Genomic DNA, 18,557 nt, shown 5'->3' with positions numbered 1-18,557 from the left:
CATGAGAAGTTTTTGACTAGACTATTGTTGGGCTATTGTCATTGAAGATGCTCAGATATAATTTTAAATGTTCAATTATTGGAGTGGGATCCAGAAATATAAATAATTTAATTTTTATTATAATATTTCAGATTAAGTTTTAAAAAAATGGATTAGGGTGATGAAAGCGAGTGCGTGGAGCGGCGGACCACACGATAACCTAATTATTTTCGCTCACTCAACTTGCAATTGCCGTATGGTTGTAGGTGATACACGTCATTGGGACACGTGTTTTCGTATTATACGCTACTGTTGAAGGAATTTTTCTCTTAAGTCGGCTACCTTTTCCTATATAAATCCCCTCATTGCTGCTTTTATTTTCATCCTTCATTTCACCATCTCCAAGTATTTTCTCCAAATCTTTCCTTTCAAGGTACGATTTCTGTCTTAGATTCGGTTATATGTTATAAGTTGTTCTATTTTGTTTCGATCGGCTCGTAATTGTTGTATTTTATCGTTTTTAGGGTAACATAAATTGCATGCTTTCATTTTTAGGGTTTGGATTTTGAGATCTGAATTTTGTGTTTCTCGATTTGGTGATTTGTTTAATTACTGTCTTCGATTTTGGGATCTGCTATTCAGATAATCATTTCTAATTCTGTTTCTTGATACTTATAAATTTCAATTTTTGGATATGCTGTTTCGTAGTGTAATTTTGTGTAATCGTTTGGATTGTTCTTGTTGGATTTCTGTGTTTCTGCATCCTTAGATTCGGTTATTTGTTATAAATTGTTCTATTATTGCTTCGATCGGCTCAAAATTGTTGTATTTTCTCGTTTTTAGGGTAACATAATTCGCATGCTTTGATTTATAGGGTTTGGATTTTGAGATCTGAAATCTGTGTTTCTCGATTTGGTGATTTGTTTGATTATTGTCTTCAATTTTGGAATTTGCTATTCAGATAGTCATTTCTAATTCTGTTTCGTGATTCTTGTTGATTTCAATTTTTGGATCTGCTGTTTCTTATTATAATTTTGTTTAATAGTTTGGATTGTTCTTGTTGGATTTAAAATTTTGTCTAGAAATCGTCAGTCGTTGTTGATTATTTGGGGATGGTAATTGATCAGTTTATTCCGATATCTGTTTTTTGATACGATTGTTTGACGATACAGATGCAGATCTTTGTGAAAACCCTCACCGGCAAGACCATCACCCTTGAGGTGGAGAGCTCTGACACCATCGATAACGTCAAGGCTAAAATCCAGGACAAGGAAGGGATTCCCCCAGACCAGCAGAGGCTTATCTTTGCCGGAAAGCAGCTTGAGGACGGGCGTACCCTCGCCGACTACAACATCCAGAAGGAGTCCACCCTCCACTTGGTCCTCCGTCTTCGTGGTGGTATGCAGATCTTCGTGAAGACCCTCACGGGCAAAACCATCACCCTTGAGGTTGAGAGCTCTGACACCATCGACAACGTCAAGGCCAAGATCCAGGACAAGGAGGGTATCCCTCCGGACCAGCAAAGGTTGATCTTTGCCGGAAAGCAGCTCGAGGATGGGCGTACCCTCGCCGACTACAACATCCAGAAGGAGTCCACCCTCCATTTGGTGCTCAGGCTGCGTGGAGGTATGCAGATTTTCGTGAAGACCCTAACGGGCAAGACCATCACCCTGGAAGTTGAGAGCTCAGACACCATCGACAACGTGAAGGCAAAAATCCAGGACAAGGAGGGCATCCCTCCGGACCAGCAGAGGCTCATCTTTGCAGGCAAGCAGTTGGAGGATGGACGCACACTTGCGGACTATAACATCCAGAAGGAGTCGACCTTGCATTTGGTGCTCCGGCTGCGTGGTGGTATGCAGATCTTCGTGAAGACCCTGACAGGAAAGACCATCACCTTGGAGGTTGAGAGCTCGGACACCATTGACAATGTCAAGGCCAAGATCCAGGACAAGGAGGGAATCCCACCAGACCAGCAGAGGCTCATCTTTGCTGGAAAGCAGTTGGAGGATGGCCGCACCCTGGCTGATTATAACATCCAGAAGGAGTCCACCCTGCACTTGGTCCTGAGGCTCCGTGGTGGTATGCAGATATTTGTGAAGACTTTGACTGGGAAGACCATCACCCTGGAGGTGGAGAGCTCTGACACCATTGACAACGTCAAGGCCAAGATTCAGGACAAGGAGGGCATCCCACCAGACCAGCAGAGGTTGATCTTTGCTGGAAAGCAGTTGGAGGATGGAAGGACCTTGGCTGATTATAACATCCAGAAGGAGTCCACCCTTCACCTTGTCCTCCGTCTCCGTGGTGGCTACTGAATGTTGTGAAAGTTGCTTGGTCTATTTCTGTTGTCCGTGTCTGTTGGGTTGTGGTCAGTTTATTGGTGTCTGGTTTGCCGTTGTTGAACGGCTAGTGTGAAGATGAACATTTAAGTTTCCTGGTCTATTGAACAGTTAGGCAGGGGGTTTACCCCTGCCACCCTAAATAAATTTATCTTTCTACAATGGCTTGTTTGTTTCTTTGCATTGCATCTGATGTTCTCTATATTGTGTGTTTCAAACACCTTCTGTGTGCGCCAGTTGTTGGTCGGTATCTTTGTTTGATACAGATGTGCCTTGCAGCTCTCAATTTTTTATTTTTTGTTAATGCTCTCAACGTTTCATTGTAGTATGATGTCTTTTGAATTTGATCTCTCAATGTTTTGTTATTGTTAATGCTCTCAGGTGCTAGTGCTTCAGGGTTATGAATTTATCTGTCTTGTTACCATATCACTTCAGAATTAATTTCTCTATCGTCCGATGGATAGGTATTTAGAGTGATCTTGTGGAGAATTAAGGCATTCAACTAAGAGAAACAGAGCAGCTGAAGCCACCGTAGCTTCCATGGCATGGGAAAGACAAATAAAATTTTGGTTCCATTTCAAGGCTATCAGTGGCTTTTAGAAAAACTACTAGTTCAACATGTATATTTTGACCGGAATGGATTCTCCGAACTATGGTTTCTTCCATCATTTTTTTTCGCATCATATCTGGTAATCAGCTCTATATATCCGAATCAAAAAATCTCTATTGGTATTTAGTACTCACTCTTAGTCATAAATAATTCGTATTTTCATGGCACATCCCAATTAAAAATAATACTTCTATTTTCTCTATTTTTGTTTACATTTTCATATACAGTATTTTAGTTTCTATTACTTCTCTACTTTATAATCTTTTAATTTACAGCTCTCTTCATTTAACTCTTTAAGGAAGTATCAATTTTATGTAAGCTTTGCACATTTATTCATATTATCATTATAAGTTGTTGATTTCTATATTTTTTGAGATTTAAAGGAGTATCAATTTTATTATCATTATAAGTTGTTGATTTCTACTATATTTTTTGAGATCAATTCACATCAGAATGTTTTAACTTTATTTTTCCATTATTAAGTATCAAAATGTAAAAAATTTCCTTCCATTCCTATGAGGAAAGTTTTACTAAAATCGATTTTTTGGCTCAACAATATTTAAAATTTATATATAAACAAAATTATAATATCTCCGTCCATCATTAGGAGTCTCGGTTCACTATTTTAGTTTGTCTAGGAGCCCTTAGTTCACTTTATAAATAGTAGGTAGACTCCACTTTCTACTAACTCATTCAACTCACATTTTATTATAAAATTAATACTCCCACCATGACAGAAAGTTTTGTCACATTTTTTCATTTTTGTCCTTTCAATAAAAATTTGTCAAATTTCACTTTTTACCATTTTTGGTAGTGGACCATATATTCCACTAACTCATTTATAAAACCAATATATATAAGAGGGAACATCATTTTTGGTCCACGAACTTTGCCAAAGTATCATTTTAGGTCCGTGAACTTTGAAAATGTCATTTGAGGTCCATCAACTATGGAGTAATATCATTTTAAGTACTTTTTTACTATTTTCAAGTTTTTTTGGACGAAAATACCCTCAATATTTTTAAGAGTATATATTTTTAATAAACTTATGATATATTCATATTTTTTATAAATATCTTTACTATATATTTTTGATGAATTTTCTAAATATAATTTGACCTTCAATATTATCACTTAATTTTGTGACATGCAAGAAATAATCCTTATTCAATTTTTTTTTATTATTAAAGAAGTTCTATATTCAATTTTAAAATTCTTTAATATAAATAATTGAAGAAGCAATTTAACTTGCATGTCACAAAATTAAGTGATAATATTGAAGGTCAAATTATATTTAGAAAAATCGTCAAAAATATATTGTAAAGATATTTATAAAAAATATGAGTATATGATAAGTTTATTAAAAATATATACCCTTTAAGGTATTGAGGGTATTTTCGTCCAGAAAAACTTGGAATAGTAAAAGAGTACTTCAAATGATATTATCACATAGTTGATGGACCTCAAATGATATTTTCAAAGTTCACGGACCTAAAATGATACTTTGGCAAAATTCGTGGACCAAAAAAGAAGTTCCCTCTATATATAAAAATAAGACTCACATTTCACTAACATTTTCAACTCAATTTCCACTATATTTCTTAAAACTCTTGTCCACAATTTTTTGTTGTGGTGTCTTACGGCTAATGTCAACCATTGTGACGTTCACCAACTATCCAGATTGGAAGGAGGTGAGCTTGGGGTCCGCTCGGCTTGATCCTTCTTTACGGCTAGCTTTCGCCGCCTTCGTCTCAATCAACCATCACCGCGAACCGGCTTCGGATCCACCTTCACTGGAGCTCGAATCTTCCATACCAGATTCAGCAACCTGGCTTGCGATAGTATCCTCGCCGGTCTCGGGTTGGGTGGATTGGTCGCCACCACTTCATGAGTAGTGGCGACCCGCTGTGTGCTTTGTCCATTTGGAGCTCGAGCCGTGCAGGACTAGGTACCACCCACCCACTTATCCAGCATCCGAGCCGTATTTCAAGTATCGACACATTTGAAGGCCCTCCCGCATCTTGTTGGTACATCAACATGACTGAAGCTCCATGGCCGCACTGCCTTGAATCATTAACAAATATGCCGATGAACCTTTGAATGTTTGGGCTCACTCAACTGAAATGATTCTGAAGCATCTTCAAATTGTGGCAGAGAGACCCTTCTAGCCACATACCATTGTAGGTTTTGGTCAATCGATCCCAAAAAACCTTTCGGTTTTGTTGATCGAATCTTCTAAAATGGTGACCCACACAATTTTTGTCTCTTTTTGCGGAGTTTGCCAACATAAAGCTATATGGTGTCGACCTGTATAGCTCCTCTCACACTGCATGTTTGCCAACTATGGTTGATAGACATCTTCATATGGAGTCCACAACCTCTTGATGTTTGGGGTCGCCGAGCCTTTGGTATACGGAGTCAATTAATCAGGAAACAACACATTTCTCAAATTCCAACCATCTGATGGTAGTGGGTCCACTACTGCGTGCGGCGAGCGAGACGGACTAACGCGTGACGGACGTGAGGTTGGGTGCGGACTTTGGGAGTTAGTCGATCGCTAGCTACCTATTATGTGGCGAGCGATCGACTAACACCTTTAATTAATACTCTCTCCGTCCACGAATAAGAGTCCCGTTCATTTTTTCGCACTTGTTTTGTAAAAATGATACTACCTCTGTCCCTGAAAATTTGATACATATTACCATTTCGGTCCGTCCCTGAAAATTTGATACACTTCACTTTTACCATTTTTGGTAGTGGACCCCATATTCCACTAACTCATTCTTACTCACATTTTATTATAAATCTAATACTTTAAAAGTAGGACCCACATCCCACCAACTTTTTCAACTCACTTTCCATTACATTTCTTAAAACCCGTGTCGGGTCAAAGTGTAGCAAATTTTGGGGGACAGAGGTAGTAATAAATAGTTAAAGTGGACAAATGATAAAGTAAGAGAGAGATTAATGTAGATAAGACTCTTGTTTACATTAATCTCTCTCTTACTTTATAATTTGTCCACTTTAACTATTTACTATCATTTTTACAAAACAAGAGCGAAAAAGTGAACGGGACTTTTATTCGTGGACGGAGTATTTTTTTTTTTATTTCAACTCTATATATACGGTTCGTTGCAAGCTTTGAGAAGGGCTTTTTTTTTATTGTACTAGGCTTTTTTTTTTATTGTACTACTACTATTATTATTATTATTATTATTATTATTATTATTTTTATTTTATGGAATTATGTTTGCACTTTCTTCATATTTTGTCCAATTTTAATTTCGTATTTGTTAATTTATTTGTCGGGCTAGGGCGTTGGCTAGGCTATTTCTAGCCTATTGTTAGGCTGTTGTTTGGTTAGCCTGTGGCTAGATTGTAGAAGGGCATGATGACATGGCAGAAGTTTTTTGCTCGGCTATTGCTAGGGTGTTCCTATTGTAGATGCTCTTACGTATCTCGAGAATTCGTAAGAAATAAAAAATCTCAATTTATCATGATTTCAATGTCCTGGCTTACGTATAAAGGTTAGCCAAAAAATAAAGTACTCTAGAATATAGTACTCCTTTCGTCCCACTTTAAGCGTCCTGGTTTACTACTTTTGGATGTTCCATTTTAGGAGACCCCAGTTAGAATATTCCATAGTTGGTAATAGGTCCCACATTCTACTCACTTTTTTCCACTCACATTATATTATAAAACTAATATATAAAAGTAGGACCTACATTCCACTATCTTTTTTCACAACTTTTCTATAAAACTCGTGCCAAACTCAATCGGACTCTAAAGTGGAACGGAGGGAGTATACTGCAAAGGGGAATAATGCGAAGACGGTGACTCTGTCCACAATCACATTCTCTTCAGTTGAGAAATCATTTCACAACTTCCGATCTCTCTCTCTCTCTCTCTTATGGCTCCCGCTGCTCCCAAGTCGGGTGATGTGATTTTCGCCAGTGTAGATCGCGTTGTAAGTGTTAATAGAAAGTCATTGCTATTTTCCATTTCCTATTTTCTCCTGGATACTTTAGTTTATCCAATTTTGGTTAATTTTTTTATTTGTTTTGTTCCATTTATGGCGATTCACTGCGGGACTCGATTTCTGTAGAACGCGGAGCTCTTTACTCTCACATACGGTGCTATCGTGCGCCAATTGATTACCGATCTGGAGGAGGTGGAGGAGGTTAACAAGCAGCTCGATCAAATGTAAATGATTTATAACTCTCTTCTTTTGACTTTTTTTTAGTCCAATTATCTCTTACAATTATTGATTTTTCGATAATTATGTTGTGTTACAGCTGAATTTTTCAGTACTTGAGTTGTTCCATCTCAGGGGTTATAATATTGGGGTCCGTCTGGTTGATGAATTCCTCGCCAAATCAAGCGTGTCAAGGTGTGTCGATTTCAGGGAAACAGCTGATGTGATCGCTAAGGTCTTATCTCCTGCTCTCTTCTCCATAAAGTTTTTGTGCTACTGAATTGATGGAATCTGTCTTACCTATGAAGTTAGGGCTTACATCTATGGTTTACCTTAATTATTTCTATTAACATCACTTAAGTATATTTTAAGAAACGAAAATGGAACTTGTGCTGTTTGGGGATATGATATCTCTGATGGATTAAGCGCTTGCAATGCTCTCTTGTTTGAACCTATTAGGAATTAGTTCCAATCAAATAGTGAGAATATTTCGATGCTGAGATTGAAGTGTAGTAAGAAGAAGCACCACATGCACAAAGGGGATTAAGTGTTTTAATGTGGAAAAAGTGTTCAGCATATATCTAAGTAAAAACCATAGTGTAGCACTTCTCTCAAACAATCTTCACTATAAGTACTAGCTGCTGCAAATGATATGCATTTACTTAAACTGGAAAATATAAAACTCATGCAACGAAGTAGCATCTGCGATGAATCCAATGATGGAAAACTATAGAGTTGTCACCAAGTAGGACCAAAATGTATAAAATCATATTTTGGAGTCAGGCATCTTCAAATTTTCTTTCATAAAGGCGACATCTTTTTGAAATGCCCCAAAGGCAGTGTCTCTCTTACACAAATGATATGTAAAAAACATAAAAATCAAGCCATGGGAAACTTAACGTGCCCAGATTTGTTCTTTCTTGGACAATAAAAGAAAGAAATAATTGAGGAATTCACCCAAAGAACGAACCGAACACAAAAATAGGTGGAGTAACTAAAGAATGAAGAATGGGTTAGGAATAGGAGACCTCATTGGGACTAAAGGACCTTCCTCCACCGAAGAGACGCAACCCTCGGAAACTGCCGCCAATGCAACCTCTTGCACGGCTCCGCGACTAGCACACCCACACTAATGTTATACCTTTATGTTGGCCATTATGCTAACACAACCAAACCCATCGATTTGGAATTTCATAGATAAACTTTTCAACCCAAAAAGGTGAGGAAACTCACAAGGAGAATTTTCATCATTCATACAAGCCTACTAAGCATTGCAAATGAAAAGAAAGTATTTATAAGAGAGAAAAGATAAAGTGGAAAAAGGGGCTAGGATTTCCGCCTAAAAAATGCAAGTCTGCACTCTGCAGGGATCGTTCTGCCCGAACTCAACCAAGTCCGCTGGCCACAGGGTTGGTTGAACGAAGCCCCGCCATCCACAAGGATTGTTCTGACTCAGATACAACACTGGCCGTGGGGTTGGTTGGACGAAACCCGCGGTCCGCAGGGTCTGTTTTGCTTGCTCCATGTAGCCCCATTTCTTCCTCATTTTTCCCTTGTCCTTCTTCCTTGGTCTCCAATCAATCCAAGGGCCTCTGAGTCAGAGTAGACCTTGATGTCGATCACTCAAGATTGCATCAATAAAGGCCGATGAATCAATCTTCTACTGGCTAAACCCCCAATATGAGACTTCACAAATTAACCCACCCTCTGAGTTATGACTGGTCATTTCCCGAAATTCCATGCAGTTTGGGATTGGGGGCATATATCATTATAGTTAGGTTTATTGAGGAGCAACTGTAAGTGGAATCAATTTGTTGCGAAGCTTTGGGGTGTACATTTTGGCAGAACAAGTGGTACTCTCACGTGTAACGTCCATCATGTGCTCCTTCAGATTGAACGTCAAATCACTTTTAGATTAAGATATAAGTACCAAAGCTTATTGAAGCTCTCCATGTGAACTCAATGCTAATGTGGTGCTTCCTACATAGAGTTCCAGTTGTTTATGTATTTGTGTGATTTTTTCTGTTCTTAATGTAATCATTCATCTACAGGTTGGATTCAAAATGTTCCTAGGTGTCGCTGCATCTGTTACTCACTGGGATGCTGAAGGAACAACCTGTAGTCTCATTTTGGAAGATAATCCTTTAGTAGACTTTGTTGAGCTGCCTGATACCTGTCAAGGTCTCCACTACTGCAATATTTTAAGTGGAGTTGTCAGAGGGGCTCTTGAGATGGTGAGCATTCTATTCTCTGCTATCCATCCTAAACCAAATGTTCTCTTCTGAGGTTGTTTTGCATGCATCTTTGTCATTTCAGCATCTGACACTTTATATTTTTTGTATGAGCTCCGTCCTCTTGAAATATGACTAATATTGGCTATCCTTATTTTCAAATAAAAATCTGAACTTTTTATAGAATAATTGGGAAAAGATCAACAAGTTGTGAGCTTATAAGCCATTAATTCTCTATGAAACTCAGAGTAGCACTACCTGAAGTATTTAAGCAACTAAGATTGATAAGGGCAAAGGAAGTAGAAGAGGTTGGGTCAGTGGACAATGATCTACGAAATATGCTCCTTTCCCATTTTCGTTTCGCTCTCTGGGTTCCCATTCCTTTTCTCTTGTGTTATTAATATCGTACTTTGTTGATGGGTTTTGTTACATGAAGTATCAACAGCTTCTGATATTAATACAGTGATGACCAGAATCTTTCAAGTACTACGACGCAGTTTCAATTATCATCTCTGTTCTTTTGTTTAGGTCTCAATGAAAACCGAGGTCACATGGCTCCGCGACATGCTTAGAGGAGATGATGTATTTGAGTTGCAAGTCAAGCTTCTGAAGCAAGTTCCTGAGGAGTATCCATACAAAGATGATGAGTAACTTGCTTCTTTTGCTCTCAAGTGTTATCCTTGTAACTCCACTCTTCATTTGGACATTTTGCACCTCCTTTTGGCCTAGCTACATTTCGTTGCTAGTAATATCACATGCGACGACATTTGCCCATAGTTAAAAAGAAAAAAGAAAAGGAATTCGTTAAATTACTATTGCTTCCTCTTGCAGCTGCAAGTGGTTGCATATTTGTTGTGTTCATTTTTGGTTATGTTCTCTCATATGCATTACCAGATATGATATCGTGGGGCCTAGATTAGGATGTTTTCCCCCTGTTTCTACTTCGTCTGGTTTCCTCATGTATGAATCTAAGACACTTTATTAAATAATTACAACAGCTGGCGCCTGGCGGTGGCGGTGCTCAAGTCGGTCGACATCTCCAAGCAAAGGTAGTTTTAGATTCGTAAGTTTTTAGATTTAATGAGTCACAGTTCAATCTTCTCCTACGGATGGCAACTACTATTTCCCCTTGCGCCTGTTGGCATCTGGGTACAAATAAATAGAAACCTGGCGGGTGTAGTACAATCCCGATATAAAATAAAATTGAAAGAAATTACACGGAAACATGAAGACTGAAAACTGGAAAATACATAATCAAAACACAAAACCGTAATATTTAAGCTGAGTCGAGTAAGGCTTCTTTCCACAAGACGAAATGCGTCTTGGTACTGCTCCGGTTCGGCGCATCATCTACAAAGATAAAACCGTTCATCTTGAATGTAGCAGCACCGCACACAAATGAGCTCGAATAAACTAAATGAGATGAGGGCATAACTACGACAAAGGAGATCGTTTGTCTACCCTATTTATATGTCTAGTCCATAGTATAGTCGATAGGTGGATAGTGTGTGATAGGTCTTTATAGAGACATATGGAATGCAGATGAAAGTAGGCAGTTTATGGAACTGATAAGATAAACATGACTTCATCTGAAGAGATTTGAATTAAAGTATAACTATCATTTCTTTAATCCTTTTTCTACACAATTTACATAGTAATCCAGCTCAACTGAAAGGTTGGAACATTTAGGTCAACCTATTTTTTTGGAATCGGAGGATGGTTTAAGCAAGGAAAAGTAGGAGCTGCGGTTTCCCATAGCCATTAGATCAGAATGGGAGCCTTGCTCGACGAGCTTCCCATCCTTGATGACAGCAATGGAGTTGGCCTTGTGTATGGTCGAGAGGCGATGAGCCACCACTATGCATGTCCGGCCAACCATCATCTTCTCCAGCGCCTCCTGCACCAAGCTCTCAGACACGCTGTCCAGAGCACTTGTCGCCTCGTCTAGCAGCAGGATGGCCGGGTCCTTGAGGATCGCTCGTGCTAGTGCTATCCTCTGCTTTTGCCCTCCCGACAGCTGCGCCCCTCTCTCTCCACAGTATGTTTCATATCCATCTTTCATTCCACTGTTTCCAAACACACATTATTTACATGATGCTAATTAGGTTGAACTTGAAAGAAATGAGGTACCTTATAAACTCATGTGCATTAGCCATCATTGCAGCCTTTCTGATCTCCGATTCCCTTGCACTCGTCTCCCCACACGCAATGTTCTCGTATATGGTTCCTGCAAACAGAGTTGGCTCCTGGCTCACTAACGCAATGTGCGATCTCAATGCCCTCACATTGTAGTCCCTTATATCCTTATCATCTATCCACACTGATCCATTCATGGGATCATAGAATCTCTCTATAAGAGATATTATGGTTGATTTCCCCGAACCACTCTGCCCCACCAATGCAACTGTAGTCCCTGCGTTGATCTTCAGGCTCAGCCCCTTCAAAATCAACTGCTCCGGCCGCGAAGGGTAGGCGAACACCACCTTTTTCAGCTCCACCCGCCCCCTTATACCCTTCCTCACATCGTCCTTGTTGTACGTGTTGTCCGGCTCTATCTGGCTCTGCCTGTCCAGGATCGCAAACACTGATCCGACTGCGCTGCTGCCTCTGGAGATGTCGTTGGTCATGCTCCCCGCTTCTGCGATTGTGTACGCAGTGAAAAGGAGGGCTAAGAATGCTTGAAACAACTTCTCTGGAGTTATTTCATGTTGTGACAGCAGCTTCCCGCCGTACCAGTAGGCTAAAGCGGTTGAAGCTGCTGCCAAAAACTGGGAGCTGCAAAGGCCAACTCCGGCAAACCATGACTGTCGGATGCTTTCCTTTTTTGGACCGTCTAGTGTGGCTCGGAAGAGGGAGACGATCCGTTTCTGGGAGGAGAAGGCGGTTATGGTTCTGTGGTTTATAACTGCTTCGCTTGCGAGCTGGCTTCCTTCCTTCTGTGCTGTTTGTATTTTTTGTGACATGGCCTTGGTGAGGACGCTCCTCGCGTAGAAGCTCCCGATGAGGAGTGGCTGAGCCGCCAGCATGACGAGGGCGAGCCTCCATGTGAGGACGAGGCCGAGGATGTAGGCGAATGTGGCCCCAAACACGGCCTGAGAAAGCAGGGACATGCGGTCTCCCACCAGGGACTTGACCATGTTGGCCTCTGTTGAGAGCCGCGCTGATATGGCCGCGCTCGTGTTCTCGTCCTGATCGAACCATCCGATCTCGAATGTCAGCAGCTTCTTCAGCAGCATCTCTCGGACTCTCTTGGTGAGTCTCTCTCCCATTATTGCAAAGTTGTAGTGCTGGATGAGGTTTGTGAAGAAGTTGAAGAAGCCTAGGCCTAGGAATATGTAGGAATAGATTCTGGCGTGAGGTGTGATGCTGGATTTTTCCGGTCGGAAATAGACTGATATGAGTCCTCCTACGCAGTACGCGTTGATGGGCTGGACGGCTCCCGAGCCTATCGCGCCTAGGCACCCGAGCAGGGCTCTCCCCCACTCCGGCTCGTTCAGCTTCAGCAGACGCAGCTGTGTAGGAGCAGTGTAGGTTGAGTTTTGTGCATAATCATCATCGCTGTCATAGGCAGCCTCGTATTGGATTGAGTAAGGCGCGCTCATGGAGAATGGACTGATCGGGTTCATGGACGGAGTTCGTGGGCTCGACACCACACTTATTGGGCTAGAAGGAATCATTGCTCTCAGATGATTCTTCCCTCTGGGAGTGTAGGCTCCTCCATTGTCTCCTGATGCTAATGCTGATAGCTGGAGCTCCACCATGTTAGCGTAGTGGCCACCGTTGATCTGCATGAGCTCATCGTGTGAGCCGGATTCCACGACTCTGCCTGAGTTGAGCACAGTGATGAGGGTAGCCATCCTGATGGTGGAGAGACGGTGGGCTACGACGATGGCTGTTCTTCCCTTTGATGCCTGCTCTATGGCCATCTGGACTATTCGCTCTGACTCTGTATCAAGGGCGCTAGTGGCTTCGTCGAGCAGCAGTATCTTCGGATTCCTTATCAGCGCTCGTGCTATCGCTATCCGCTGCTTCTGCCCGCCTGATAACTGAACTCCAAACTGCCCAACCTATACATTCATAATTCCCGAAAATTTAATTGTTAAGTGTAACATAAAAATCTATATAACTCAGGAAGCATTCTTCTTAATTACCTGTGTTTCGTATGCATCCGGAAGCTTAACGATGAAGTCATGGGCATTTGCAGCCATAGCGGCCTTCTCCACATCCTCCATCGATGCACCTTCTTCGCCAAACAAAATGTTCTCTTTGATTGATGTTGCAAACAGGACTGGCTCCTGATTCACCAGCCCCATTTGTGATCTGAGCCACTTGAGATGGAGCTTGTTTATTTTGTATCCATCCAGAAGAATCTCGCCTTCCATTGGATCATAGAATCGTTGAAGAAGTGAGATGATGGTGGACTTCCCCGACCCGCTCCCCCCAACTAGGCCCACGGTTCCACCCGCTGGAACCGTGAGGTCTAGCCCTTGCAGGATGGGAGTATCCGGCCTCGAAGGGTAGTTGAAATACACCCCTTTGAATTGAATCTCGCCTCTCACGTATGACAGAGCCTTCCCCTTCTTGTCCTCCGTGTCTATGGCCGGCTCGCGGTCTATCATCTCTGTGATACGTGTCGCTGCAGATCTCGCCTCTGTTATGGCCGTCAGGTTTGGTAGAGCAGTCAGAATGTTTCTGCAAAGACAGATGATTATCAAGCTTGTTTTGTGTGTGTGTAATGGTAATAAAGAGGTGAGTATGGAAACTAACAATCCTCCCATTAAGACATTGAATCCAGCTACAAAGACATCTCCGCCCTTTTCGCCTTTCTTGCTGACGAGGATGGAGCCGATCCAGGCTTGAAACCCCCAGCTGATGTAGATGACTCCCATGCTCCCCATCATCAGCCCTCTCGCGAACCCCTGCTTCACCCCGAGCTCCATTGTCTTTTGCAGGACGCTGCTGAAGTTTTCGAGGGTTTGGTTCTCTGCTACGTACGAGTAAACTGTCCGGATGGATGAAATTGCCTGCTCTGCTATGCCTCCTGCCACCGCGTACGACCCTATTCCCTCAATTGCCACGTCCATCATCATTTTCCCAAACCCAAGCGCCGGGACTATGAACATTATGGTGAACGGTATGGCCGCCAGGGTGAGCTTCCACGAGAGGGAGAAGGCGAAGGCGAGGCAGAAGAAGAAGGATGACATGTATGCCAGGCAGTCAGGTATCTGCATCATCATCACCATCATCATCAAGTGTTTTAGTTAGGAACAAGTGTGTAATAACCATTACTTTGTTGAATTAAGTAGACCTTCTCTCCAATTGTGGTTTGGATTGTGTTGGAGTCTGCTGATATTGTGGTCACGACTTGGAACGTTGTCGACGTGTCAGCTGCTTGGGAGTCGAAGAAGCCTACTTCTTGCTTGAGCACCGATTTTAGATACTCCAATCTCATCCGGGAACTCTGCCTCTCTGCTGTTCTTGCCCAACATAATCCTTCTGCAAAAGTAGAAGTAAACTCGATCATCCGTTTTCCTTATCTTGTGCTAGTAACTAAGGTGATGCAACCAACCTACGAACGCAGACAGCCCGACTCCAATGGCCACGTAGAAAAGCTTCAACGCATACTGTCGCAAGTAAAAGGTTTAGGCCAAGTGATCAAAACGGTTATCTTCATTAACATTAGTACCTGGTTTACGGAATCCATGGAGATTGCGACGCCACGCTCTTTACTAACGAGGCCGTATTGATTGATGACGTCGCTGAGAACATACATCGTGAGAGGGACCTGCAGGCCATCTCCAATGCTGCCTAGCATCCCGAAGAACATGAGCAACTTGTCCGATCGATCAGCATATCGAAAAATGCCGTTGCTTTTCGCCATTTTCGCTATCGCATATCTCAACTAATTTCACTTGTTGTGCAGTCTGTGTGTTTTATATACTTGTGCAGGCCTTAAGAATGAATCAAATGCGTTTGTGTGTATCTGCCGGCCCTTTCCTGTCCAACTGTTATGTGTTTGTCTCTCATTTCTTGCTTCAAATCTTTATATTATTATTATATAAATCTATTCATATATACAGTGTAAAATGTCATGTGTTGCTTCTTTTTGTGAGTGTTTTGGTACTGCTAATAGAATCTGTATGCGGCATTTTTGCATTGTAACAATGCTTAGTTTCTTCTTGTTTATATCACTGCCTCTACATAATCAAATCTGTATCATCATCCTAATATATACTAATTCAAATGTCTTCACTTGGAGTTATTTATTTGATACACGATTAAAATATTTTAGTCACTAGAATCTCAACAACTATCCCCTCTCCTTTTTTTAAGTTGGTGTAATCTTAGCTTTAACAAAATCATAAAAAATGCTACTTGTAAGTTGCCTTTTTTAATTAAAAAATAAAAAGCAAAAACAAGAGCAAAACCCCTAAACATAACACTTGATACGTTTAAAATTATAAATTCAAGATTAGCAAAACCCCTAAATAAATAACGCAAAATTTAAAATACTCTGATAAGAACTGAAAATGAAATTTGGATTTTTTATTTCAAAAGAAAAGACCAAAATGAAAGAAGATAAATTAGCAGACTACTAATTCTAAGGGAATCTCTTCTTTGGTGTATGATTTTACGAATGTCCAAAAAACTGCGTCATCATCTATAGTTGTATAAATTTGTCTTCATATTTGTCAGCTGCAATTTCCATTTTTTTGTTTAGACTTTTTCCGATTTGTTTATTTTATTCGGTTTGAACTTTGCTCTGTGCCGACTGCAATTTCGCTATGGTTTTTCGGTTTACTTATTTATTTTAGAATCAATCAATTAATTATTCAAAGTCACGCATTTAGCTAGGGTATATTATGAACTTTTGTGTGAGGATTTTTCTGCTTGATTATATTTGAAATAGGACAGGAGAGCATTAAGGTCTTAATACCTTCTTAATTTTAAATATAACATTAATAGCAGTAATTAGATTAGATTTATTATTCTGATGGATGAGATGAAATTCCACGACCTACACTAGTGCAACGATTTTGTACGTTAAGGGCTCGTTTGATTCATGGATAGAATATAGTAAGATAGTATTTTCAGACCGAATGCAAGATAGTGTTTTTTTTTAGTTGTTTGATTGATAAGATAGTCTTTGAAATTATTGTGTAGATAGAATGAAAAAGGATAAAAATACCATTGTTCCAATGGGTAATTTATTTTGTACTATATAACTTATCTAAATTTGTCAAAATTTATTAGGTCACTAATTAATCCATAAAATAAGCTAATTATTAAGTACTAGTATATAATTTTGTAAATTAACTGAATCAATTTGTGCTAGATAGCAAATTTTAAATTGATTATTGAAGAAATCAACCGTGACTTTCTTGTTGGTATAAGACAGAACACCAGTTGAGGAAGAAGCTGAGCTGTCAGCTCTATCGTCGCTGCCTCAATTCGACCAAGATGAAAACATTCAACCATCACAAAAATCGAATGAACGATTACCAAAATTCCAGCAGATTAGAAATAACACTCTTTGACCTATTTTGAGCAAAAAATAATCAACTGAAATTGAGTATGAACCAGGAGAAAGAAGAGGCTCAGATATGTATATCATCAAGAAGAGGCTTAGAACAAGAAGTCCATCAGAGGAGAAGGTCCGACGGCGGCCGTTGGGAGGAACGGTCAATACCGCCGGACTCACTATACTCCAAACGACGCCGGAGAATATAGCCGAACACAGTCCGATGGCCGGCGCCTCCTAGACGATGGATGCAAAGAAATAGAAGAAGTTTTTGAAAGAGGAGAGAGAGGGATGGTGGGAGAGAGAGAAGGGGTAAAATTGGCTATCATAATGCAGCAGTTCACAATCCCATCAAAATTGTAGTATTCTACATCATTCTTTGTTATAGTATGATCTTTTACATTATAAAAATAAATTTACACATTTTTGTTTGTTAGAGTATGGTCTTCTACATTATTTAAACAAATTTGAAAATATTTCATAAAGGCCGGCTACATCAATATTTTTTTCTACTATGATTTGTTACACTTGGACTATAAACATTACTTTAATATAATAGTACTCTCTCCGTCCGTCATTAAATGATACTTTGACTCGCCACATGTTTTAGGAAATGTAATGGAAAGTGATTTGAAAAAATTAGTAGAATGTGGGTCCTTATTTTATATATTAGTTTTACAATAAAATGTGAGTGGAAATGAGTTAGTGGAATTTTGGTTCATTATCAAAAGTAGTAGTAAAAGGTAAGTGTGACAAGTATTGAAGGATGAACTAAAGAGAAAATTAGTGACATTTAATAATGAACAGATGGAGTACATTCTTTCCAATTTGAGAGCTACAATATTATGTGTTAAACTATTGTGAGTAACCTTTCAATCTGAAATTTAATTTGAGATGCTACTTTATTGTGTTTTAGAGTATTTTGTGTTACATTTGGCATCCGTTTGATGAATTACATTGTCTGCTGCATAAGGTAGGACTACATTTGAAAAAACAGGCGTCTAGTTACATTGTTGTTTATTATTATAGTATAAGGTTGGAGTGTATTTGCTAAAAAAAAGCATATGTTCTACATTATTATTAATATGAATCATGTGGATTCAAGAAACATATGTTCGCTCGGATTTGTTCTTGCAATGATACCCAACAACCCAAACAAGAAATATAGCAAAGAAAAGATGGAGAAGAAGAAGATGATGATAAGTGTTATGATTCAGGTTAAAACTCAAAAAAGAAAATCAAATGGTTACTTCCACAAACAACAACCTAATAATGACTCCACCAACTAGCAACACAAGAACTAGCAAGCATACCTTAACTTAATCTAAGCCCGACAATAGATTAATTTCAACCACAAGGATTTTGGATAAATCTTCAATGTTAAAGATGGATGCTCAAAATATGAATCTTTGTTCTTTCAAATAATGTTCAAAGCTATGTCAAAAACTCTAGACATGGGTATTTATATTAGAGGATAAAAGTGCTAAAAAAAAAGAGCCACAAAAAGTTCAAAAACGCAACTCGCTCAAAATGCCCGATCGGGCAAACTCTCTCAAATTCACGTCCAAACTCAGTTAGAATGCTTGGTCGGGCATTTTCTCTGGAATCTTCCAATTTCATTGTCTTCGTCTTCAAAAGGGCTTCACGTGAGTATCTTACACACCCTAATCGGAGTCCG

The 18,557-nt window shown here is 39.9% G+C and overlaps 3 protein-coding genes across 3 annotated transcripts; 2 read left to right on the top strand and 1 right to left on the bottom strand.

Moving 5' to 3' along the window:
• Positions 1-274: 274 nt before the first annotated feature.
• Positions 275-2,483, top strand: LOC125214577 (polyubiquitin). The gene is made up of 2 exons (XM_048115661.2): positions 275-412; positions 1,152-2,483. Exon 2 carries the CDS (start codon positions 1,152-1,154, stop codon positions 2,295-2,297), a length of 1,146 nt encoding a protein of 381 aa, XP_047971618.1. The 5' UTR covers positions 275-412; the 3' UTR covers positions 2,298-2,483.
• Positions 2,484-6,731: 4,248 nt separating this feature from the next.
• Positions 6,732-10,218, top strand: LOC125214578 (uncharacterized). Its single transcript, XM_048115662.2, has 5 exons — positions 6,732-6,898; positions 7,037-7,134; positions 7,262-7,361; positions 9,178-9,360; positions 9,886-10,218. Exons 1-5 carry the CDS (start codon positions 6,842-6,844, stop codon positions 10,006-10,008), a joined length of 561 nt encoding a protein of 186 aa, XP_047971619.2. The 5' UTR covers positions 6,732-6,841; the 3' UTR covers positions 10,009-10,218.
• A 735-nt stretch (positions 10,219-10,953) lies between these two features.
• LOC125214576 (putative multidrug resistance protein) lies at positions 10,954-15,269 on the bottom strand. Its single transcript, XM_089068468.1, has 7 exons — positions 15,044-15,269; positions 14,918-14,981; positions 14,666-14,883; positions 14,125-14,582; positions 13,509-14,049; positions 11,488-13,424; positions 10,954-11,423 (listed from the first exon to the last, which is right to left on the bottom strand). The coding sequence occupies exons 1-7, from the start codon at positions 15,236-15,238 to the stop codon at positions 11,048-11,050; spliced, it is 3,789 nt and encodes a 1,262-aa protein (XP_088924594.1). The 5' UTR covers positions 15,239-15,269; the 3' UTR covers positions 10,954-11,047.
• Positions 15,270-18,557: the final 3,288 nt, after the last annotated feature.

This window comes from Salvia hispanica, chromosome 3 (genome assembly GCF_029641045.1).
Source record: "Salvia hispanica isolate PSC_SH4W2 chromosome 3, Shi_PSC_v1, whole genome shotgun sequence".
In the NCBI taxonomy this organism is placed as follows: domain Eukaryota; kingdom Viridiplantae; phylum Streptophyta; class Magnoliopsida; order Lamiales; family Lamiaceae; genus Salvia; species Salvia hispanica.
The sequence above is the reverse complement of the archived record's forward strand: the minus strand, read 5'-3'. Positions and strand labels throughout refer to the sequence as shown.

Coding starts and splice junctions, on each gene's coding strand:
- LOC125214577 (XM_048115661.2), top strand. CDS start 1,152: ATGCAGATCTTTGTGAAAACCCTCACCGGCAAGACCATCACCCTTGAG.
- LOC125214578 (XM_048115662.2), top strand. CDS start 6,842: ATGGCTCCCGCTGCTCCCAAGTCGGGTGATGTGATTTTCGCCAGTGTA. Junction 7,362..9,177: donor CAGCTGATGTGATCGCTAAG/GTCTTATCTCCT, acceptor ATTCATCTACAG/GTTGGATTCAAAATGTTCCT. Junction 9,361..9,885: donor TCAGAGGGGCTCTTGAGATG/GTGAGCATTCTA, acceptor TCTTTTGTTTAG/GTCTCAATGAAAACCGAGGT.
- LOC125214576 (XM_089068468.1), bottom strand. CDS start 15,238: ATGGCGAAAAGCAACGGCATTTTTCGATATGCTGATCGATCGGACAAG. Junction 14,050..14,124: donor AATGTCTTAATGGGAGGATT/GTTAGTTTCCAT, acceptor CTGTCTTTGCAG/AAACATTCTGACTGCTCTAC. Junction 13,425..13,508: donor CGGATGCATACGAAACACAG/GTAATTAAGAAG, acceptor ATGAATGTATAG/GTTGGGCAGTTTGGAGTTCA.